This window comes from Squalius cephalus (genome assembly GCF_949319135.1).
Source record: "Squalius cephalus genome assembly, chromosome: 10".
NCBI lineage: Eukaryota > Metazoa > Chordata > Actinopteri > Cypriniformes > Leuciscidae > Squalius > Squalius cephalus.
In genome coordinates, this window is record NC_137131.1 from 43845848 (window position 1) to 43871846 (window position 25999).

Below are 25999 nucleotides of genomic sequence, written 5' to 3' on the forward strand. Positions count from 1 at the left end.
CCATAGACGAGCAGACAGACAGCAGAGCGCAGACAGACAGGAGCCCCAGGGTCTTCATGGTTCCTCAGGTCTTGGGTTCTTCTCTCAGTGAGTTGATGGTGTTCGTTTCTTCTGTGTCTGTCATCCGTCCGGTGGCCGGTGTGTTTATACTCTCACTGTCACCCACACACACGGGTGCTAGAGTTTGTGATTGGTTTGAGAATCGAGTAACGTCCTTGCCCCTTTCTGCATTCCAATAACAACACACACACACACACACACACACACACACACACACACACACACACACACACACACACACACACACACATGTTCCAGCAACCACAGGCTGGCAAACAGACACACACGCATCTAAACCTGGGAAACTGAGCCAAACCACTAACAAACATGCGCTGAACGGCCCGTCACAGGGTGACCCGTCGCTGGCTGACTTTAACGGAGCGCTCGCCATATCTGTGGGAAATGTAGGCGATGCTTCTAAATGTAAAACGTATATTTTTCCTCCAAACTCTAAGCTATGGTCATTCCAGGGTCCAAATGTTCCTGGATCAGGTCAGATGGACACTCTGGGATTCAAAAACACTAGTGTACGAGGAAAATCTCACGGGAAAAAACCTGTGGATCCCCGTGTGTCTGTTACGTAAGAGTCGGTTCTGCAGATATTAGTCTGGAGGGTTTAAAGAAAGACGCAATAAAACCCATTTGCTTCCTTTCTATCTAAATATATACACCGACTTAGTAAACACATGAAACATGTCATTAGGTTTACGGGGATCCCCCATAATGCTCCTCTTCCGTTGTGGGCCCGATATATAGGCCTATATGGTATATATACGGATGTTTGTGTGATTGAGAACATACCATAGAGTTGTTTGGTTTTTATTTAAAGCTCATTATAATGAATAACCTAAACTCTGAAAGAGTTTTTGAGACACTTTTCTTTTTGAGCTTGTGCCCAAAACGAGCCATATTTAACTAACATCTGGAGACGTATATCAATAAATTTGTCCCCAAACCACTAACCAGTTACAAGTTTAACTTTAAAGGGCCATTCTGGGGCCAGGTGTGCTTTAAGAGGCAATTATATATTATCTTAAATGGCATACAAATGTATGAAATTGCACATAGAATGCCATAATATTGAGCTGTTGGCTCATAGTTATGTTGATCTGCAATATAAAACACATGAAAATTTTTTTTAAAAATCCTGAAATGGGAAAGTGACAGCTCAAAAGATTTCCTTATTTTGATTGTACTCATTCAAAAATTACTTAATCGTGTTAGGATTAAAACACGACAAAGTTATTTGAGTTATAGGAAAGTATTGTGTGATATTGCTTATAGTTAATAATAAACAATGTCAAAATGGAGTAACTTGTATTTTAGATCATTTTTTTTTTTTGCTCTGACAATGAAAATAGTTCTAAACAAAGCCACAGAAAAACCGGTGCAAGATGTGTTTCGTTTCAGAATGAATCAGCGAATTGGTTGAATGAATGATTCAATGACTCGTTGATTTTCATGTTGTTAAACGAACCAGTTTAAGAATCAGTCACTAGGCGCGTTTCCATTACAGATATACGCAAAACTCTTGCGATTTTTCCTAAATGTCGACAGAAAACTATTGCGAAGACTGACGGCGTTTCCATTAACCGATGTTATGCGACTAAAACTTTGTTTTTTCCTCTCGCGATAAGTCATTCCAAAAATCATAGCAACGGATGTTGGTAGGTTTATGCATCTCAGCCACCGCACTGGCCATTGTTATTAATCAAAGGAGACCTATCATTAATGGTAAGGAAAGACTCTTATACTTGTGAGCGGCACATATGAAGAGTTTCTGGGTGTTTCTCCCTCATTTCTGCTTCGAGGTCTTGATTGTGGCATTTATTTGAGGTTTAGAATCCATTATTCCTGTAATTCTTCTGTCTTATATGAATTTAATAAAGAGCTCTGTCTCGTATTCTGTCCAAACACACTGTGTCGTCTACGTCAGCTGACCTGTAAATGCGCAAAAACTGATTCCATTGCAGTTTTGCGAAATATTTCTTTTTCGAATTGCCTGAAAAACCTCCTCATGCGAGCGTAAAAACTTTTTTGCGATAAATAAAACATACTAGCATTCTACTCTCACTATTTCTGCAATTGAAAGATATGGTAAAAGTTGTAATAGTAGTAGCCTACACTCCCCTAAAGGATTATTAGGAACACCATACTAATACTGTGTTTGACCCCCTTTTGCCTTCAGAACTGCCTTAATTCTACGTGGCATTGATTCAACAAGGTGCTGAAAGCATTCTTTAGAAATGTTGGCCCATATTGATAGGATAGCATCTTGCAGTTGATGGAGATTTGTGGGATGCACATCCAGGGCACGAAGCTCCCGTTCCACCACATCCCAAAGATGCTCTATTGGGTTGAGATCTGGTGACTGTGGGGGCCATTTTAGTACAGTGAACTCATTGTCATGTTCAAGAAACCAATTTGAAATGATTCGAGCTTTGTGACATGGTGCATTATCCTGCTGGAAGTAGCCATCAGAGGATGGGTACATGGTGGTCATAAAGGGATGGACATGGTCAGAAACAATGCTCAGGTAGGCCGTGGCATTTAAACGATGCCCAATTGGCACTAAGGGGCCTAAAGTGTGCCAAGAAAACATCCCCCACACCATTACACCACCACCACCAGCCTGCACAGTGGTAACAAGGCATGATGAATCCATGTTCTCATTCTGTTTACGCCAAATTCTGACTCTACCATCTGAATGTCTCAACAGAAATCGAGACTCATCAGACCAGGCAACATTTTTCCAGTCTTCAACTGTCCAATTTTGGTGAGCTCGTGCAAATTGTAGCCTCTTTTTCCTATTTGTGGTGGAGATGAGTGGTACCCGGTGGGGTCTTCTGCTGTTGTAGCCCATCCGCCTCAAGGTTGTGCGTGTTGTGGCTTCACAAATGCTTTGCTGCATACCTCGGTTGTAACGAGTGGTTATTTCAGTCAAAGTTGCTCTTCTATCAGCTTGAATCAGTCGGCCCATTCTCCTCTGACCTCTAGCATCAACAAGGCATTTTCGCCCACAGGACTGCCGCATACTGGATGTTTTTCCCTTTTCACACCATTCTTTGTAAACCCTAGAAATGGTTGTGCGTGAAAATCCCAGTAACTGAGCAGATTGTGAAATACTCAGACCGGCCCGTCTGGCACCAACAACCATGCCACGCTCAAAATTGCTTAAATCACCTTTCTTTCCCATTCTGACATTCAGTTTGGAGTTCAGGAGATTGTCTTGACCAGGACCACACCCCTAAATGCATTGAAGCAACTGCCATGTGATTGGTTGATTAGATAATTGCATTAATGAGAAATTGAACAGGTGTTTCTAATAATCCTTTAGGTGAGTGTATAATAGAATGCAGTTCTGAATTCAGCACATGTTTTCGAACGAATCGGTTGAATGAATCAATTAATGACTCACTGGTTTTGTTCCTAAATTATTCAATGTTTGTTCACTCACAGACAGTCACTTGTTTTGTTCCTGAATTAATCAGTGTCTTTGAACAAATCGGTTCAATGAATGATTAAAATAATTATCTTACAGAAACAGTCACGTGTCGCCACCTACTGGTGTAACTATGTATCTCTCAGAGAGAGTCATAAATCACAGCACTAATACACAGACTGACTGTCTGGGACAAACACAAATACAAGTTTTCACATACAATATATATATACATACAAAATACAAATACAAAAATCCAGTTTGAACAATCAGATAGGAGGACCGTTGATGATGGACAACAGACTTGATCTTTATTGCCACAGTAGGACATAAATATGACAACAGATGAAAACACACAGGCAGAGATGTGACCTGTCCTGGGTTAAACTCTCTTTCTCTCTCTCTGTGTGTGTGTGTATCATACAGAGCGAAATGAGTTTTGGCCGGTCTGCTGTGTAATTTCCATGTCTAGGTTCTGTTTAGTCCGTTGGGTTTGTTTAGTGGACGTGTCTCCGTGGAAAGTTCTTCACAGAAATACGGCAGCGCTGTGTGTGTTGTGTTCAGGACTGTTCATCCACCTTATAATTTGCATGGTTGTATGGATGGATGTTTTCTATGTTTGAAGGCTTCACCAGTGCAAAAAGCTGCAGAACAGGTTCATCCAGAAGCAAACGGAAAGAATTCATGATAATAAACAGAGTCTGATAATATACAGACAGTTTGATGAAAGATCTGATGCTGTTGAGCTCCTGATGCTTTTAGAGGTTTAGTGTGAGGTTTAGAGGGAGAGAGAGAGAGAGAGAGAGAGAGAGAGAGAGAGAGAGAGAGAGAGAGAGAGAGAGAGAGAGTTCATGTAGTGCAGTGTCTGATGTGGCTTAAACTCTGGTATCCACCATCACTGCAGACACCACAAACAAAACCACAGAATATGTGTGTGTGTGTTATATAAAAGCCGTATAAAAAAAAAGTTGTATAGATAGTTTTGAATATTTCTGAGCCGTATGTCTGCAAACTTCCGATAATTACAGTGAGAGTTTTTCTGTTTTTAGCTTGTAATGTTTTTAGCAGAATGAATTCTTGCCTCTGAGTCTGTGAACCAAACCCGATCACTGATATCAACATTCTTTCACAGTTTTCCTTCTGTGTCACGTGTAATGCAAAATCAATTTTAATTAAAATTTCACTATGTGGTTAGTTTTTTTCCCCAAAATGTATTGAGAAATTGACATTTGTCCTGCAAATTCATGACATTCCTCTTGAACAATAATCATTTGACCTTCCTGAGGTCGTGACATAATAAAAGTCTTTACAATCATAAGATGAATAAGATCAGTGTGTACCCAACTAACAGCACATTTTCTAAGAATATTTTGCTAATGTTACCATTGTTATTTCCGGATGTTTCCTGAATGTTTTTTTTTTTTTTTATGTAAAGGTTAAGGGAACTTTCCATTTTATAATTGTGCAGATTTTTGTTTTTTGGAATGTTACTTTTGAATGTTCTCTGAACACTCTAAAACAAGAAGTAACATTTAAAAAAACATTAGACAAACAAGCCACTAAAATGTTTCAGAAATGTATAATTAATGTTTAAATATACATTATCTGCTTACTATTAAAGACCAGATAACTGAACGAATGTTCTATTAATATCCTCCTGAGACCCAGAAATTTTTTTTCATGTCATCACATTGTTTAGAGCACAATAAACAAATGGTAAAACAACATTTTTGAAAAATAATATTTTATTCATACGTTATGCTATGTCCTCTGTAGTGGACACCAGGACCAAGTTGTTTAAAAAATAAAATGACATGAAATTATATGTATAGGCAAAAACAATGGGATTTTTTTTTTTCAATCACCAATAAATTTTGGGGTTTCAGGATTTTTTTTAACCAAAATTTGTATAAATATGATTCTCAACTATGTTATGAAAGATATAACGGAATGAATTGATACACTATTTTACTTTATGCAATATGTGGGTAAAATGGCCATAAATTAATATTCCCATTCAAAGCAATGTATCTATACACTGTATCTAATTTGCACATTAATGTGTTTTTTGAGCAACATTTAATGAAAAAAGTAATTAGCAACATTTTAATAATAATATCTAATATTTCATAGGAATATTGATGTATAATTTATTTCCAGATTCTCTTGTTGTGTCTCCCAGAATGCCTGATAAACATGATGTAAGTCCTGATGTCTCTACATGTATGAAATCAATGCCCTGTTCTGGAACAGAAAGTCATTTTTTGATTTGAAACCGCATAACGTTTTCCTGAGATGTTGGTTTATGAAATACAATTTGAAAAGTAGTCAGATTTAAATTATAATTACAATATATTATCATATTTCCTACATTTGATCACTAAATTAATGTCAGACATTTTTAAAGACCAAGCAGAAGTTGTTTTCATGATGAAACCTCCAAACATTTGGTGTCTCTGAAAAGTCCTGAATGTGCTCTTTACAGGACACACAGGTTGTGTCATGTGACATGTATGATGTCAGAGAAATTCACTAAAATATAATGTCCACTACAGTGGACAAAAGTCTATTCCTGGGTCCCAGGAGGGTATTACTGGAAGCATGTTTGTTCACAACTTTGAGAGAACCTCGTCAGACCGTTCTGAGTATATTCACAGCTAACAAGAAACGTTCTGACAAGGTGTTCTCAAATATATGTTGTACAGCATCTCTCTCTCTCACACACACACACACACACACACACACACACACACACACACACACACACACACACACACACACACACACACACACACACACATACACACACACACACACTGATGCTTCAGTCTATGCAGTGTTTTATGAGCTGACTTCTCCTACTCATGTATGAATGTGAATAATAAACACAGGTGAGCAGAAATAAACTCATTATCAGCTGATCGTCGTGTGTGTGTGTGTGTGTGTGTGTGTGTGTGTGTGTGTGTGTGTGTGTGTGTGTGTGTGTGTGTGTGTCATAACCTCTGAGGACACATCTCTGCATCTCATACGAATCTCTCAGTTCACACAAATAAACACAAACTCAGACGATGTTTGATTTCCAAGACTTTCAGGGATTGTAACTGCAGTTTCCGCTGGAAACCCGCTCATTATCCTCACTCGGCCCGGCTCAGGAATCCAGACGGCTTTCAGCACATTTAGAGCTCCGTCTCTTAATTCTCAATCATTGCAGTTTACAGCCTCACAATGTGGCGAGTACACCCTGTATTTCTCACAGCCAGACGCAGTGCTTCTCATTTTGTGTGAGAAATGTAAATCTAATCGCTTTTAATTCTTCATGACACGTTCTGTCCTTCACTGTCAAGACACTGTCATTTATAGGCCTAGAGCTTTTAACAATATAGATTGAAAATGCCTTCCATATTTCGTTCTTTAAGTAACGTTAATAGAATGTAAGGTCTTTAATAATATAGCATAAAAACATTATTTATTCATCTGGACATGACAGACCATTGCAAGTCCATTTGTCCGTCGTAACAGAATGAGCACAAGAGCTCGAGTCCAGTGTAGTATCACTGACTATAATGGACGCTCTGTTGTCTTTGTCCAGTCTAGACACAGTGTTATGAAACAGCAGCGCTCGACCGCATGTTCTCAGTGTACTTCACCTCAAGCTTCACCTGACATACTCCTGTGCGTGAACAACAAGGTTCATCAGACTCAGTGAAATCTTGGTTGTACATGGTTGGAAATTGAAATCCATGGCTTAGTGATGTCAAAACCAAAATGGCATATTACTTAACAATTAGTTAATAGTCATGTGCCTCAACAAGTAAAGTCATAACATAATGATACATTTGCAAATCATTAGCTAATGATTAATTAAAGCAGACAATTCGAAGTTGAAGTGCATGACTTCAACCCATTAACGCGTTAATTTACACTATTAGTTAATAAAATATGTTATTAAGGAATTAATACATGATGACATTCAATTAATAACAATTCATATATTACTTAATATATTAATCATTTTGAATCTTTATTAGTTACTGATGCAGTAATCATTAATTAATGGTTTAGTTCATTATGAGTCATACATTAACTCATGATTATCTGTGCGTTAGTTAAGCATGAATTAATGCAGATTAGTGTACCCATATTGTAAAGTGTTACCAATGTTTCAGTTGGATGTTTTTTTTTATGTTTCAGAACGTTCAGAGAACTTTCAAAAGTAACGTTCCCATAATGTTTGAAGAATGATACAGTGGAATGTTCCCTTAACATTCAGATAAAAAACGGAACATGCAGGGAACATTCAGAAACAATGTTTTCGTAACATAATAGGAACATTAAAAAACAAACAAATGTCTAGTGTAAGCTATTAGTGGAGTCATGTTGTTTATCACAGTTTGATAATCACTGTTAAAAAGGTCCTATAATGAACTCCAGCAGGATCCACAGTATTTCATTTAATAGTTTTATTGAAGGAAATGAAGGATCCTATTATAGTTCAGTCTTGTCTTCAGGTGTTTCGGCCTCTTTCTGCTTCTGTTAGAAAGAAGACACTCAGTGTGTTCATTCAGTGTTGATAACATCAGTGATTTCCATCTGGTGAAGTGCTTCAGCCTCACCTGCAGTTCTCCGGCCAGGAAAGAGTCGCAGAAGGTCTGCACGCGCTCAGTGGTGATTTCAGCAGACGGCATGAGCCATTTCTTGTCCAAGGCGCCGTCATAAATGCCGATCCGTGGCAGGTCACGTGACTCCAGGCCGAAGTATTCCAGCACGCGGGCGTTTGATTTCTCGCTTCCGTTGACCAGCACAAACAACATCTGCATTTCACAAAAACATTCAACAATCTGCACTAAAATCATCACAGACAGTGATCACGTCCTCTAGTCTAGCTCATGTCGTTTCGGGAAGTCTTGAACCTGTTTTAAACAAAATAAGAGGTCATGATTTATTTTGTTATTTTTTTGTATCGATTCGTTTTTTTTAAATAGGCCTACTGCTGTTTTTTACTCAGCTATAGCCTATTAATGTTTCAAGTTTTATGTTCAGTATTCCAGACTGAGATCCTCAATTGTTTTTGTGCCAGATAAATATTACTCTGACTGTAAAATGTAGGCCCTGTTATAACAGTAGTCAACATTTGAAGTGGATCAAAAAGTTCATCACAGTTGTCCTAAGACAAGAACGGGTATTGTTCAAAAGTCAGGTATAACTTTGATGAAAGGTTTTGATCCACTTCAAATGTTGACTACTATAGTATATTTTGCAAAGTGAACAGTCTGTCGCTTTAAACTAAAAGATTTCCCTCAGATCAGTCTCATACACTTTCCGCTATTTCTGAAAGTTCTGGAAGAGGCCTGGAATGATCTGGCATGAATATTAGGAGAATATTAGGGTCAGGTGGGCGGAGCGCTTGTGTAATCAGTTCAGAAGCTCTTAATCCCATTAGAGAGTAAAACAGTACGACTTTACCCCATAATCCCCTTAAATAACACTTTCTCCATCGGTTCAACGCGGGAAAATCGCTCGTTTATTACCTTGCCAGTGTATTTTGGCGCGAGATCCCTGAAGCGCTGCTGAAGCGGGTCTGAGTCCGCGCGCCCTCTGTCGGCCAACAGCAGCACGTGCGTCTTCACCTCAGACTGGAACAGACCCACGGCAGACTGACACACACACACAAACAAACAAACGCGAAATCATACTGTGATTCTGATTCCCGTGAAACACTCAATTATGACATATATTCATTCGACGATTTCTCCATGCAGCGACAGCTATTATTTCCCGAAGAGATATTATATGGAATGCCGAACCTGACATAATAATAAATAAATAAATACATAAATAAATAAATATACAAAGAAATGTATAAAAACAAATGAGTATTTATACTTTTATTTCTTTATTTATGTACAACTGTATTTTTTCCACTTTTATTTATTCTCACATTTATTTATGCATATATGTATTTATTATTATTATTATGTCTGTATTAGATCATTAGATCGTTTCTTTGCAGTTATTTTTTCTGATCCGCACTGAAAAAAGGGACATAAATCACAAACAGATGCCTTTGCACAGACTGCTGAATGCAATATCAGAAATAACGATATGAAGTGATAATACATAATGTAAATTATATGAAAAACTGTCACAAGATCACTCATATCATTATTTATTGTGTTCATTTAATTAAAAACAGTGTGGAAAATATGCTTTGAATAATTCAACAGATTTGTAGGCCTGTTGTATTTTATTATTTTATAGATTCCTTTACTGTATCAAGATATTGCCCAGCCCTAGGTCTACTAGTTATTGCATAATTATTTTAATTATATAACATAATTAGGCTATATATAATCAGATTAACACTACAAAGCTACTAGAAGAGACGAGACAGGAAGTTGAAGTGTTCAGTACCGCTTGATTATACTCTGTGACGTAACGAACGTTATTCATGGTCATAAAGCGAACGAGTCCATCAGCATCAACTTTCTTGGCCTCTGAAAGATTCAGGTGCTCCTGATGAAGATCAGCCTGTAACACACACACACACACACACACACACACACACACACACACACACACACGTCAAGACACATTCGTCCATCATACTATGATAGGCTACACGTATCTATTTGTATCAAATAAATGTTGTGTTCCGTGAGGTTGTAGGAGTTTTCCAGCTAAACAGTGAACGTTAATGTTAATTTTTTAAAAACGTAACTACTTGTTTCACAACGTTCAGAGAACATTCAAAAGTAACATTTCCATAATATTTGAAGAATGATACAATGTTCATTGTATCATTCTTCAAACATTATGGAAATGTTACTTTTGAATGTTCTGAAACAAGTAGTTACATTCAAACAAATTTAGATGAACTGAAACTTTAACAACGTTCCATGATGTTTTTGTGCTAATGTTTTGAGGACATTATTAAAGTCCAGATAACTTTCAATGTACATTTTATTAACGTTACTGGAAGAACTATTTTTTATTTTGCTGGGTACAAAAACATGACAAGTAAACAAATTACAAAAAAACAAAAACAAAAAAACACTTAACTCTAAACTCACATTATTTAACATCTTAAACGTCTAATAAATCTAATCTATTCACGCCTTTGATTATATGCATTATTTCATATTTCATGATCATCTGTCGAGGAACTCCATGTTTTTCAAAAGCAGTCGTTTTGTTTCTATAGTGAGAGTCATTTTCTCAAGCGTTGATGTGTAAATGAAACCATTGGGTAATAGATATTTTTGTTCTATCCTTCCAGTTTAATACTTTTTTTGCTAATATAGATGAGGTAAATATAAATGATTTATTTCTTTGGAGGTGTTTCTGGAGGAACTTTGAGAAGCGTTCTCTGTTAGCTGTGTTTACCTTCCTGAAGACGGAGATGGTGTCAGAGGCAATGCCGTATTTGGCCCAAACTTCCTTTTCACTGCACAGAGCGACAGAGAGAGCCTTCATCTGTTTAGCGGCGGCCAAAAACTCTTGGTATCCGCGAGCAGCTTCAGTCTGATGGAGAGATCGAGAGAAACTGACCATAAACACTGATCATGCATGAGTTCTGCAGTTACAAACACTGTGTCTGCGTCTCAATTCACTTATACTGCACCCTACAAGTGTGTACTCTTTTTGTGAAGAAGAAGTAGATACTTTTGAGTGTGTAAGCTTTGTGACAAACCATCACATCAATTGCATCTTTAACGGTTGCTCTCTGTCGTATCTTATGACAGTAAACTGGCCTGTCAATCATCTTGTCACAGTTAAAATCCTCCACATTTCATGTAATGTCCTCCTGTATCGGAGAGAAATGCAGAATCACGATGATCTGCGGTCTCTCATGCGAGACTCTCCTCATATTAATGCAGAATGATGCATTTAAAAGTGAATGGCCAAACAGATCTTTATGAAGCTCCACACTGTTATTGCAGATGAACTATAACACGGATAACATTAAATAAATATATTTTTTTATCAGGTTAAACTTTGATTAGTCACTCAAACCTTCATCTAAACCTCTCACCGTCGGTCGCGCATGTCCGCCATGTTTTGTAGTTTAACACTCTTTACTCGTGTTTGTAGTTCATCCTCCAAAGCGCAGTGGGTTGTGGGTAATATTAGCCTTTATAGTGAGCACGGATCCACACTTCCAAAATCCACCGGGAATAGTAGATCATCCGGGGACTTCTGGCTCACTCTCATCAACATGCTATGCTTTGGGACACACTTATATAATCTCATCTCACTGTTCAGGATGGACAGAATGGACATTGAGACGCAGGGTGTAACTTCTTTCTGAGAACTACAGCTCATATTTTGCCGGATCTGTGGCTCTGGTTGAGCGTGTGTGTTTATGGAGCGCTGAATGTGCCAATCCCACAAGTGCTGAGACGCTCCCAGATCCCGGTCCTCCTCCACACACAGAGTCGGCCAGAGGACTCGGCATTCTGGGATTCCACAACGGCAGACAGTTCCTGAGACTCATCGGGAAATTCCCCTCCTCGTTTTGTCCAGCTATACTGACTGAACACACACACACACACACACACACACACACACACACACACACACACAAACACACACTGTCTGGTTCACTATCTTTGTAGGGACTCTCCATAGATATAATGGTTTTCAAACTGTATATTCTGTCCCCTTACACCAACCCGACCCCTAAACCTACCCGTCACACACACACACACACACACACACACACACACACACACACACACACACATGTCTGGTTCACTATCTTTGTGGGGACTCTCCATAGACGTAATGGTTTTTATACCGTACAAACTGTACATTCTATCCCCTTACACTGCCCCTGCCCCTAAACCTGCCCATCACACACACACACACACACTGCCCCTGCCCCTAAACCTGCCCATCACAGGAAACATTCTGCATTTTTACTTTCTCAAAACAACTCATCCTGTGTGATTTATAAGCCTTTTGAAAAGTGGGGACCGCTGGCTGGTCCCCACAATGTAGGTGATCTCAGGTTTTACTATTCTTATGGGGACATTTGGTCCCCACAATGTAATATAAACAAGGGCACACACACACACACACACACACACACACACACACACACACACACACACTAACTCGACCCCTTAACCTACCCGTCACACACACACACACACACACTAACGCAACCCCTAAACCTACCCATCTCTCTCACGCACACACACCTACACACACACACACACACACACACACACACACTCTAACCCTACCCATCTCTCACTCTCACACACAACTTTCTGCACTAAAACATTTTCAAAAAAACTCATTCTGTATGATTTATAAGCTTGTTTCCTCACTTTAGGCCCACAGTGACACGAGTCCCCATGAGTGTGTGCATTCAGGTTCCCACCGGGATAGAAAACACACACACACACACACACACACACACACACACACACACCTCGAAGAACCCAATGACAGCCACTTCCGCTGAGTCGATGAAGGCCTCGGCCGCAGGAACATCCTTTAGTCTGAGGACGCCGCTCTCTGAAGATCAGCACACATACATTCATCAAGTCTAGTCAAGTGTGTGTGTTTCAAAACAGCTTTACAGAAAATCATGTTAATGTTTATAATATCTTAATTTCTTCATGCCTTATAGTCGCATTTAGCAGATTAAAGCTGTTGTGATAATATAGTTTAATTTTGCAACCATACAAGCAATCAATCACACAGCCAACAAAATCTTCTAAGAACATTCAGGTTATAAAAACTTTATTTCAAATGTTTTTGTGCAAACGTTCTGAGAGTATTATTAAACATAACTTTTAATGAACGTTCTATTAACGTTAAGAATGTTTCTTTAGGCATCTAACAGACAGAAACATTTGTAAACAATATTTAATTTAGTTAATTCAAGTTAGTTTGAGGCTTATTTAAAGCATATAATTTCTGCAAGATATTTGAAGACATGTCTCATATTGTTAGTTAAAGATATTTAAAGTGTTCTGACAGCTTACCTAGATCTTCTGCAGTCACACACACAGTCAATACAGAAAACACAACGAGAAACATCATGACTGCACTAAATATGGACAAACTGTGTGAAGAAAGAAAGAGAGAAGAAGCCCACCGGTTATGCTCTTGTGTGTGTGTGTGGGGGGGGGGTCCGAATGCTGGTCACATGACCGTCTCAGGGCTGATGCTGATTGGTTGAGGTGTGTGAAACGGACAGGTGTGCGGCTCACGGGCCGGTCAGACGCTTTAGATTACGTGTCACTGAACACACACGTGTTGCTTTTCCTCCAGAATGAAACTCACTTTGGAAATGAACTTCAGTGCTGAAACACAATACTGTGGTAAAGAGTAAGAGATTTTCACTGAAACTCAAGGAACAAAACAGACATCAGAAGATCTCTGCTTCACATTTGTCATATTAAGAAATTATATATCATATTAAGAAATATAAATTATATATAAATTGACATATAATTTCATATTAAGAAATGATATATTTTTATATGTAAGGGTCCATAATGTTTTTAAGAAATATATATTTCTAATTCTATATTTTAACATAAAACAAAACAACAATGACCACAGACCACAAACAAATCAAAACACATAATAATAATAATAAAAGGAATAAAATGAATAATACAATGAAAAAACAAGTAAAGATAAGTAAATAAAAAGAAAAAAATATTAAACATTAATACTAAATAAAAAAATAAATCATATTTGTATTAATTTTAGGTTCATGTTGACCTAACAAGGTTTTGCAAAAAACGTTTGTGAAATCCTGGGACTCTATAAGCAAAAATCCACGTCTGTTAAAACATATCCATTTTCTATATCCAGCGAAAGTAAATTAGGCCTATGAAATATTTGCACTCAGATTATGAAGTGCATCTTTTGAACGGATTATCATAAAATACATCACAGAGATTTGGATGTGTATTTGAGAGTGTGTGTTGTGTCAGTCAGGCGTCATGTGATCTGAGGACACACACATGTGACATGGAGAGAGCGACAGGTGAATCCCCCTGATGATGCTGTGAGACGGGACACGTCTGCTGACTCTCTCACATACAACTGATCACACTGATCCCAGAACAGCGTCAGGCACCTTCACCTTCTTTGATTTGTCATTGTAAATGACATCTAAAGTCAGCATGAAGGGAAGTTGCGCTGGTCTTTTCTTCTCTATTGTGTCGTATATCGAGTGAAATGGTCCCGGAACAAGAACAAATGTGGGCGGGGCTTGATTTTGTTGTAAGGAATTGATTGGATGGTTGTGGTTTGCTATTGGTTGATCTCATGTGATTGACAGGTTGCCCCGCCCTCACGCCAGCAAACAGTAAACATGGATTGTCTTATGGGAATGTTATGAATTTGTTGTGGAAATAAAATGTGCAAATGTGCTGAAAATAATTATTAAGCCGTCACCCATCACCAGCCCAGTCCTCATTTAGTTTGAAACATATAATTTCAAAATGATCTTATTTCACAATAACAAACAGATATAAAGCAATTATAAAACAGCATATCAAATGGAAAAACCCAACAGGCAGCGTGTGTGTGTTTTGTTAAATCTTTGTGGGTCCTGCAGTAGAAATTGTGAAAGTGTTTTAACTGATATTTACAGCTGATTCGCTCCTGTCATTTACCATTCATTGACATAACCAGAATGTTAAATAATACTTATTATATTCCCAGTAGGGAACGTTCTAGCAAGGTTACGAACAAACATACTTCCAGTAACGTAAATAGAACGTTCATTCAAAGTTATCTGTTTTTTTATTGTTACGTATACACTGCTTATTTTTCTGAAACGTTTCAGTTGGATTATTATACACTCACCTAAAGGATTATTAGGAACACCTGTTCAATTTCTCATTAATGCAATTATCTAATCAACCAATCACATGGCAGTTGCTTCAATGCATTTAGGGGTGTGGTCCTGGTCAAGACAATCTCCTGAACTCCAAACTGAATGTCAGAATGGGAAAGAAAGGTGATTTTAGCAATTTTGAGCGTGGCATGGTTGTTGGTGCCAGACGGGCCGGTCTGAGTATTTCACAATCTGCTCAGTTACTGGGATTTTCACGCACAACCATTTCTAGGGTTTACAAAGAATGGTGTGAAAAGGGAAAAACATCCAGTATGCGGCAGTCCTGTGGGCGAAAATGCCTTGTTGATGCTAGAGGTCAGAGGAGAATGGGCCGACTGATTCAAGCTGATAGAAGAGCAACTTTGACTGAAATAACCACTCGTTACAACCGAGGTATGCAGCAAAGCATTTGTGAAGCCACAACACGCACAACCTTGAGGCGGATGGGCTACAACAGCAGAAGACCCCACCGGGTACCACTCATCTCCACTACAAATAGGAAAAAGAGGCTACAATTTGCACGAGCTCACCAAAATTGGACAGTTGAAGACTGCAAAAATGTTGCCTGGTCTGATGAGTCTCGATTTCTGTTGAGACATTCAGATGGTAGAGTCAGAATTTGGTGTAAACAGAATGAGAACATGGATCCATCATGCCTTGTTACCACTGTGCAGGCTGGTGGTGGTGGTGTAATGGTGTGGGGGATGTTTTCTTGGCACACTTTAGGCCCCTTAGTGCCAATTGGGCATCGTTTAAATGCCACGGCCTACCTGAGCATTGTTTCTGACCATGTCCATCCCTTTATGACCACCATGTCCATCCTCTGATGGCTACTTCCAGCAGGATAATGCACCATGTCACAAAGCTCGAATCATTTCAAATTGGTTTCTTGAACATGACAATGAGTTCACTGTACTAAAATGGCCCCCACAGTCACCAGATCTCAACCCAATAGAGCATCTTTGGGATGTGGTGGAACGGGAGCTTCGTGCCCTGGATGTGCATCCCACAAATCTCCATCAACTGCAAGAAGCTATCCTATCAATATGGGCCAACATTTCTAAAGAATGCTTTCAGCACCTTGTTGAATCAATGCCACATAGAATTAAGGCAGTTCTGAAGGCGAAAGGGGGTCAAACACAGTATTAGTATGGTGTTCCTAATAATCCTTTAGGTGAGTGTATAATTCTACTTGTTTCAGAACGTTCAGAGAACATTCAAAAGTAACGTTCCCATAATGTTTGAAAGATACAATGGAATGTTCACTAAATGTTCACATAAACAAGACTTTTTTTTAATTAAAAAAAAGGACGTTTTGAACGTTCAGAGAACATTCAGAAATAATTTTTTCATAGCCTAAATTAATGGGAGCATTAGCTAAATGTTCTTTTGTTGTTTTTCACACGCTTCTGCTGTGACCTCAGGCTGGTGGTCGTGTGTGTGCTCGTCTGTAATTGGTTAAACCGATGTGTTACAACACTCCCTGATCCAGTTTAACAGGTTCACATTAACGGGACAGATTAAGAGCTGCGGTCTCTTCTCAGTACAGGATCTAGAGAGTCAGGATTTAAAATAGAGCTAATGCTCAGCTAAGAGTTAAAAACAAACTGTTTTCATACAGACACAAGTTATGCAACATTTAACCTATAGAGGAAAGGTCAGAGGTCACTGCAGTTTCTGGAGAGAAACTGTTTATGGTCATGACAGCGATGTTCATTTCTAGATTTGCCACAAAGATCAGACCTCAGAAGATGTTCAAGAGTATTGGACATGAACGGCCTTTCAATTCAAATTCATGAAACTCTCATTTTGATACCTGAGTATTATAAATAACCATTTGATGCATATTGTATGTATTTTACACAGTGAAAACACAATTTATTTGACTAAACTCCAGAATCAGATGACATGGTGAATGTTTGGATATGGTTGCCAATGAATAGGACGCTATCATTTTTATATAAAATTTGTTGGATATTGACTCATTACTTAAATACCTTTAGGCTTTACTAAGATTTCCCCCAAAAATAGGCAAGAATGAACCTGGTGTCCTCCATGATTCATATTTTTGCCGAAAACAAATCACTTGAATGCAACAAACTCATGATTACGACTTCAGATGTGGGAAATTTCCGACACAAGTCTCATTAGCTGTATATAAACTCATCCTCATCCTCATCAGCTAAAGATGTGTTTGAATACGTGTCACAGCACAGAATAAACAAACACACATGAGAACATTACAGTATATGTTAATGAGCAGATTATGTGTAATAACCTAAAGTACTGTCAGGACAGCCAATCAGGAATGTGGATTAGAGCTTCTTATTCTTTAATTAGTAAAGGTCAGATATAACCGTATGTTTAGGATCAGGTTAGATCAGGTGTGTGTTTCTCAGAATACCAGCTGCTGGTTTTAATAGCAGCTCGAAGCTAAAAACAGATGAGAGCGGTGAAGTCGTCTTTACACCAGTCGCAGGTTAGAGAAGAGCCTGACCTGAGATCAGAAACTTGAACTCACAACAAGTCTGAGTTTTACTTTGTTGACACAAAGCATTTCATGCTATTTAATCATTTAAACATAAAGTTGAACAGGCACAGCATCAAAATAAAACATACTGATTTATTTTTAGATTTAGATAAAATTTGCTTACAATTCATTTGATTGGTTATGAAGTATTTAATATGGAAAATAAAAATGAACGATGCAGCATACAGGGAACGTTCTCTCAAAGTTATGAACAAACTTACTCAGTGACATTAATAGAATGTGTTCAAAGTTATCTGGTCTTTAATAATGTTCTCAAAACTTTAGCACAAAAGTTGGTAAGAGAACATTCAAAAGTAACGTTCCCATAATGTTTGGAAAATGGTAATGGAATATTCCCTTAACGTTTGTAAAACATTTAAACTTTCAGAGAACATTCAGAAAATGTTTGCATAAGCTAATGCACAGTTAGCACAACATTCTTCTAATATTTTTGGTTAGCTGGGATGTGTTGATAATATGAAAATTAGATTAGAGCTGAGGATAGAGAAAGTGTTATGTATTAATCAACTAATGACCATAAAGGTGTTTGAACACACATTCATCATATTTTAGTATATCGCTTGTTTATGTCTGTGTCTGTCAGACAAACTGCAGATGTTGTGAATAAACTATGACTGTTACCACACGCGTGTCCTCAGCTGTAAGAGCCTGAAGTGCTTAAAATACTCCATGTGTCAATCTCCTGATCCCTCTATCTGCTTCTGTTGGAGGCGTTTGAGGATCAGAAGATTAGTGGAGCGCTATAAAAGAGTCCGGCAGAGACACTGGACACGAGCTGAAGCGAGACATCGCAGAAGAGAAGCCAAGAGAACCAGAAGAGCCAGAAACTCCAGCACAGGTAAGAGATTCGCCTCACCTGAGACACATTTACAGCACAATGCACTGAGAAACAGCCAGGTAAAGTACTACAGTATTTTATTTTTACCCAGACAGACTGTAGTTAATACACAAGACATGGTTTACTGAGAGTAGGAATTCTGGGATGAGGAGCATGAGGAGAAAACCACAAAACAGACTGAACATAAAAACAAAAAGAGAAAGATAGAAAGACTTTTGTGGACTGATAAAGAACAGACAGATTTAGTGATGGAGAGGAGATAAATAAAAAGGAAAAGCATGTGAGAATGTGAGTCAAAATGACAATCCTGGACATTCAGTTGAACATTAAACTACGGGTGAAGTGCAGTGATTTCCATGGATGCTTGATTCCGCCACGGAATAAAAAGTTTGGTATTGGAAACATGGAAACTCTCCATTATCTCCATCACCTTTTTATTTTTTTATTCCATGGTGGAAACAAGCTTTCATAGATTACAGCCTCAAAGACTCAAATTTCTTTGAAATGTACAGTAGACATTTAACAGCGAATTAGAGCGCTGGGATTAGAGCATCTCCTCTACGAGATTAGCACGATTATGTAAAGACCTTATCATTCACACTGTCTGTATATCTCACAAGGAAAACAGATGTTGGTAAATAGACCTACTCATTGTGTAACCAGCAGATTAGGATTAACACAATCCCAAAATGAGAAGATTAACAGTAAACCTGTTAAGGACATCAGTAAAGGGGACAATACAGTCAGTTTTTAAAGTAAACCTGTTTATATTTCAGTAAGTGAGAGAAATGGACGTCCCAGCACCTGTTGAGAAGAGAGCACCACCAAAGTTCAAGCAGAGGACCACTCGCACCTTCAAGAGCAAGGCTCCTAAACCTGGCCAGAAAGGCATGGGAGATGACATCCCTGGGATGGAGGGTCTCGGCACAGGTAAACTCTCGCATTTCAGTCGCCTTCATCATGTAAATATTGTTTCAGTGTTTTGAATGAGCCTGACCACCTTCTTTCTCTGGGTTTTCAACAGACATCACTGTGGTTTGCCCCTGGGAAGCTTTTGGTGACATGGAGCTCAGCGATCTGGCGAAATATGGAATTTTGTAGAAACTTTCCCTCTGCTTTCTTCTGGAGATCTTTGATCAGCCAAGATGATCATGTAATATTACTCACACCAAGACTGAACCAGCAGCAGATGCTTCAGCCCAACACACAAAGTGGATCCGACATGATTCATATTTTTTTTGGAGGGAAATAAGGACAAATTGCACAGTGACTCTTTTGCTCTTAAATCGATCTCAGAGCTGCAGTATCATGCTATGATCATCTCTCTCCTTATTGTTGTGGTAAAATACAGAAATATGTACAAATCAACTTTATTTTTTTGAACTGTACATGTGATTGTGTCTGTGTCAGAATCTACTCGTGGTTAATTAAAACCCTCCATTTGGCAGTAGAACACAATAAAATATTTATTTTCCCAAATTTGTGTAGTTAGTCTTTTCTCTTTCAGAACTGATAAAAAATCTTTAAACTGGGTCCATTTTGAAACAAGTTCATTAATTTCCCTATGTTCAAATATGAAAAAGTCTCAGTATGTAAAATCTTGGTTTTATATCCATTGGTCATATTAGGCATCGATCGGCACTAACAAAATACAATCTCAGAAATATCAAGGTATTAAGTTTATTTGTTATCAGATAAATACCTTTTAGAAGGGCTTTATATAAAACTACTAATTTACCGGCTTACTTTTTGTAGGATTTTTTCTGGAGCTCCTATATGAACAGTTTCTAAAATTGTTCATGACTGTAAGGTGCAGCGTTTTATTTGTTTTATTATTTTTCCTCACAAAATGTCAATTATTGGTAAAAAACTGCAACCCTTTTAACTTATTTCAAATCTGTAATTGGTTTTAACTCAAGTCGCGATCTCTGGATTCTGCTCATGCACGATTTTCTGAGATGAGGCACTTTTACTTCACGACATATTTCAATGAAAGAAATCATTAAAATAACATGCGTTATTTACATTTACATTTATTCATTTAGCTGACGCTTTTATCCAAAGCGACTTACAATTGCTATACATGTCAGAGGTCGCACGCCTCTGGAGCAACTAGGGGTTAAGTGTCTTGCTCAGGGACACATTGGTGTCTCACAGTGGATTCGAACCCGGGTCTCTCACACCAAAGGCTTGTGTCTTATCCACTGCGCCATCACCACCCCGTTATGACGTTGAGTTTACCTGCTGGTAAGTTGAAGAAGTTTGAATATTCCGGTTTTCGAGTTTTCTTTCTACAAGGAGACTGACGAAAACACTACAGAAGAAGGGACACATACTGTGCCCTCACTAATATTGGCAGCCTTGGTAAATATGAGCAAAGGCTGTGAAAAAAAATCTGCATTGTCTATCCTTTTGATCTTTCATTTAAACAATTCACAAAATTCTACCCTTTCATTGATGTAGAACAGTTGAAAGTGGGGAAATCTCATTATGAAATAAATGTTTTTCTCTAGTTCATGTTGGCCACAAGTATTGCAACATACTTTTCTCAAGATAACAGCTCTTAGAGCACTTATCTCTATATCAGCTTATAGAGTCTTCTTCTATAATGCTTGATGAGTTTGGAGATAAGAGACCATTCCTCCAAACAGAATCTCTCCAGGTTCTTCATTCCTCTATACCGAATCTCTCCAGATCCTTTATTCTTCCATACAGAACCTCTCCAGATCATTCATTCCTCCATACAGAAACTCTCCGGGTCCTTCATTCCTCCATACAGAAACTCTCCAGGTCCTTCATTCCTCCATACAGAATCTCTCCAGGTCCTTCATTCCTCCATACAGAAACTCTCCAGGTCCTTCATTCCTCCAAACAGAATCTCTCCAGGTCCTTCATTCCTCCATACTGAACCTCTCCAGATCATTCATTCCTCCATACCGAATCTCTCCAGGTCCTTCATTCCTCCATACCGAATCTCTCCAGATCCTTCATTCCTCCATAGCGAATCTCTCCAGATCCTTCATTCCTCCATAGCGAATCTCTCCAGGTCCTTCATTACTCCATACAGAATCTCTCCAGGTCCTTCATTCCTTTATACTGAATCTCTCCAGATCATTTATTCTTCCATACAGAATTTTTATTTATTTATTTATTTATTTATTTATTTATTTCACCTTTGTTTAACCAGGTAAATCAGATGAGAACAAGTTCTCATTTACAACTGCGACCTGGCCAAGACAAAACAAAACAGTGCGACAAAAACAACAACACAGAGTTACACATGGAAATAAATAAACATACAATCAATAAACCAATCCATATACAAAGTGCAAGTGTAGTGCAAAATACAATATAATTAAGAAAATAGGACAATAAATAGGCCATAGTGGCAAAATAAATTACACATTTACAGTAAATTGACACTGGAAAAATGAAAATGCAAATAATGAAGTGCAAATAAAAATACTGGAGTGCACAATAAACAGAAATAAAAGGGCTATTAACAGGTGCAGTGATCGATAAACAGCTTTGACAGCTGATGCTTAAAGTTAGTGAGGGAGATAGGAACCTCTAGCTTCAAGGATTTTTGCAATTTGTTCCAGTCATTGGCAGCAGAGAACTGGAAGGAATGGCGGCCAAAAGAGGTGTTGGCTTTGGGCATGGCCAGTGAAATATACGTAATGCATAAGCATGCATTTAGTCTTACTAGCATTTAAAAGCAGTTGGAGACCACAGAAGGCGTGTTGTATGGCATTGAAACTAGTTTGAAGGTTAATTAACACAGAGTCCAAAGAGGGGCCGGATGTATATAAAATGGTCTCGTCTGCATACACATGGATCAGCGAATCACCAGCAGCACTAGCAACATCATTGATGTATATAGAGAATAGGGTTGGCCCAAGAATTGAACCCTGGGGCACCCCCATAGAGACTGCCAGAGGACTGGACAGCAGGCCCTCCGATTTTACACACTGAACTCTGTCTAAGAAGTAGTTGGAGAACCAAGCGAGGCAGTCACTTGAGAAACCAAGGCTGTTGAGTCTGCCAATAAGAATGCGATGACTGACAGAGTCGGAAGCCTTGGCAAGATCGATGAAGATGGCTGCACAATAATGTCTTCTATCGATAGAGGTTATCTCTCCAGATCATTCATTCCTCCCTACAGAATCTCTCCAGGTCCTTCATTACTCTATACAGAATCTCTCCAGGTCCTTCATTACTCTATACAGAATCTCTCCAGGTCCTTCATTCCTCCATAGCGAATCTGTCCAGGTCCTTCATTCCTCCATTCAGAACCTCTCCAGGTCCTTCATTCCTCCATATAGAAACTCTCCAGGTCCTTCATTCCTCCAAACAGAATCTCTCCAGGTCCTTCATTCCTCCATACAGAATCTCTCCAGGTCCTTCATTCCTCCATACAGAAACTCTCCAGGTCCTTCATTCCTCCATACAGAATCTCTCCAGGTCCTTCATTCCTCCATACAGAATCTCTCCAGGTCCTTCATTCCTCCATACAGAAACTCTCCAGGTCCTTCATTCCTCCAAACAGAATCTCTCCAGGTCCTTCATTCCTCCATACTGAACCTCTCCAGATCATTCATTCCTCCATACCGAATCTCTCCAGGTCCTTCATTACTCTATACAGAATCTCTCCAGGTCCTTCATTACTCTATACAGAATCTCTCCAGGTCCTTCATTACTCTATAAAGAATCTCTCCAGGTCCTTCATTACTCTATACAGAATCTCTCCAGGTCCTTCATTCCTCCATAGCGAATCTGTCCAGGTCCTTCATTCCTCCATTCAGAACCTCTCCAGGTCCTTCATTCCTCCATACAGAAACTCTCCAGGTCCTTCATTCCTCCAAACAGAATCTCTCCAGGTCCTTCATTCCTCCATACAGAATCTCTCCAGATCATTCATTCCTCCATACAAAAACTCTCCAGGTCCTTCATTCCTCCAAACAGAAACTCTCCAGGTCCTTCATTCCTCCATACAGAATCTCTCCAGGTCCTTCATTCCTCCATACAGAAACTCTCCAGGTCCTTCATTCCTCCAAACAGAATCTCTCCAGGTCCTTCATTCTTCCATACCGAATATCTCCAGATCATTCATTCCTCCATACAGAACCTCTCCGGATCCTTCATTCCTCCATACAAAACCTCTCCAGATCATTCATTCCTCCATACCGAATCTCTCCAGGTCCTTCATTCCTCCATACCGAATATCTCCAGATCATTCATTCCTCCATACAGAACCTCTCCGGATCCTTCATTCCTCCATACAAAACCTCTCCAGGTCCTTCATTCCTCCATACAGAATCTATCCAGGTCCTTCATTCCTTCATACGGAATCTCTCCAGGTCCTACATTTCTCCACACCGAATCTCTCCAGATCCTTTATTCCTCCATACAGAATTTCTCCAGGTCCTTCATTCCTCCATACACAATCTCTCCAGATCCTTCATTCCTCCATTCCAAATCTCTCCAGATCCTTCATTCCTCCATATTGAATCTCTCCAGATCCTTCATTCCTCCATACAGGATCTCTCCAGGTCCTTCATTCCTCCATACAGAATCTCTCCAGGTCCTACATTTATCCACACCGAATCTCTCCAGGTCCTTTATTCCTCCATACAGAATTTCTCCAGGTCCTTTATTCCTCCATACAGAACCTCTCCGGATCCTTTATTCCTCCATACTGAATCTCTCCAGGTCCTTCATTCCTCCATACAGAATCTCTCCAGATCCTTCATTCCTCCATTCCAAATCTCTCCAGATCCTTTATTCCTCCATATTGAATCTCTCCAGATCCTTCATTCCTCCATACAGGATCTCTCCAGGTCCTTCATTCCTCCATACAGAATCTCTCCAGGTCCTACATTCATCCACACCGAATCTCTCCAGGTTCTTTATTCCTCCATACAGAATTTCTCCAGGTCCTTCATTCCTTCATACCGAACCTCTCCAGATCCTTTATTCCTCCATACTGAATCTCTCCAGGTCCTTCATTCCTCCATATAGAACCTCTCCGGATCCTTCATTCCTCCATACAGAATCTCTCCAGGTCCCTCATTCCTCCATTCAGAACCTCTCCAGGTCCATATAGAACCGCGTATACTAAATGAGGCAAGAGTGTCAAGTTACATTCCAGCTATTTTAAGGCATGAAGACATTTTTTCATGGAAAAAACACTTAAATATGTCATTTTGGTGATCAAAGATGAGTTTTAAGGGATAAAATGATTGACTACAGGGGGACTTTAAATAATTTCTATATAATTCCTTTTATAACATAATAGTTTTCTCACTCTCTTCTTTTCTGCGTCTCCTCTGTGTATTAATCTAGTTTTTACTATAAATGTTGAGTTTTATGACAAATGTCTTATGTTGTTCCTCATTTAGGCCTATAAATACGTCAAGGGGTGCTCAGTCTGTGCCATCACCAACACACCGAGGAAGCTACCCGAGGGAAAGTTGGTACCTCTGCTGATACCCAGATGCCCCTGGTCTCACCTTGGCATTGATTTCAACCCACCATGGACGAAGTACCTCCTCCTCCAGATGTCGCTGATGAGGGCCTTGTGTACCAAGTCCATACCATCCTCAACTCACTGTGGCGGGGCGGCCGCCTTGAGTACCTGATCGACTGAGAGTGGTACAGTCCAGAAGAACGCTCATGGATATCTCGAGATGAAGTCCTGGATCCATCGCTACTCACCCAGTTCCACGAGGATCACCCTGACCGTCTATCCCCCAGAAGTCGAGGCCGGCCCCGGCCCCGGGTCAGTCAGCTGTCAGGAGCCGGCCGTGGAGGAGGGGGTACTGTCACAGAGTCAGCCACACCGTCACAGCCCCAATCATCACACAATCACCAGGACCCACCCACTCGTTCACAATCACCCGAATAGTGACTCACTTCATCTGCACTTCCTCATCAACACAACCCTTTATATTCACAGTTCACCATTCACTCATTGTCTGGTCTCGTCGCAGTATACACTGCTTTACGTCAGACTCCTTACCAATCTACTCACCTGAGATCTTCTGGTCCTGTATCCAGTCTCGTCTTGTATCCAGTCTCCTGTCCGTCTTCCGTTCATCATCCTGATCCAGACCGCCTGTCTTCTTGTTCACTCGTCACCTGCACAGAGAATCCACTTAAGTCATTGCCAGCTAAGTCACCATCATCATTCTACAAGACACCATCCTCTCACCATCATCTGGTTCCCATTATTCC

At 39.3% G+C, this 25999-nt stretch overlaps 4 protein-coding genes across 4 annotated transcripts in view; 2 read left to right on the top strand and 2 right to left on the bottom strand.

The window, feature by feature from the left end:
- The window catches only part of bglapl (bone gamma-carboxyglutamate (gla) protein, like), a 2507-nt gene extending 2376 nt beyond the window's left edge, over positions 1–131 (bottom strand). Inside the window, exon 1 of the mRNA XM_079884462.1 lies at positions 1–131. This exon is cut by the window's left edge and continues 3 nt beyond it. Coding sequence (XP_079740588.1) covers positions 1–58 — 58 coding nt within the window. The 5' untranslated portion in view covers positions 59–131.
- Positions 1–25999, top strand: part of LOC307165431 (G-protein coupled receptor 4-like) — a 706289-nt gene that overhangs the window by 566989 nt on the left and 113301 nt on the right. The gene's annotated exons all lie outside the window — the stretch shown is intronic.
- erp27 (endoplasmic reticulum protein 27) lies at positions 7951–13630 on the bottom strand. The gene is made up of 7 exons (XM_079884904.1): positions 13501–13630; positions 12942–13027; positions 10886–11023; positions 9914–10030; positions 9031–9156; positions 8116–8313; positions 7951–8032 (listed from the first exon to the last, which is right to left on the bottom strand). The coding sequence occupies exons 1-7, from the start codon at positions 13556–13558 to the stop codon at positions 7988–7990; spliced, it is 768 nt and encodes a 255-aa protein (XP_079741030.1). The 5' UTR covers positions 13559–13630; the 3' UTR covers positions 7951–7987.
- Positions 18650–20782, top strand: LOC307166144 (retinal cone rhodopsin-sensitive cGMP 3',5'-cyclic phosphodiesterase subunit gamma-like). The gene is made up of 3 exons (XM_079884322.1): positions 18650–18763; positions 19540–19693; positions 19788–20782. Exons 2-3 carry the CDS (start codon positions 19552–19554, stop codon positions 19862–19864), a joined length of 219 nt encoding a protein of 72 aa, XP_079740448.1. The 5' UTR covers positions 18650–18763; positions 19540–19551; the 3' UTR covers positions 19865–20782.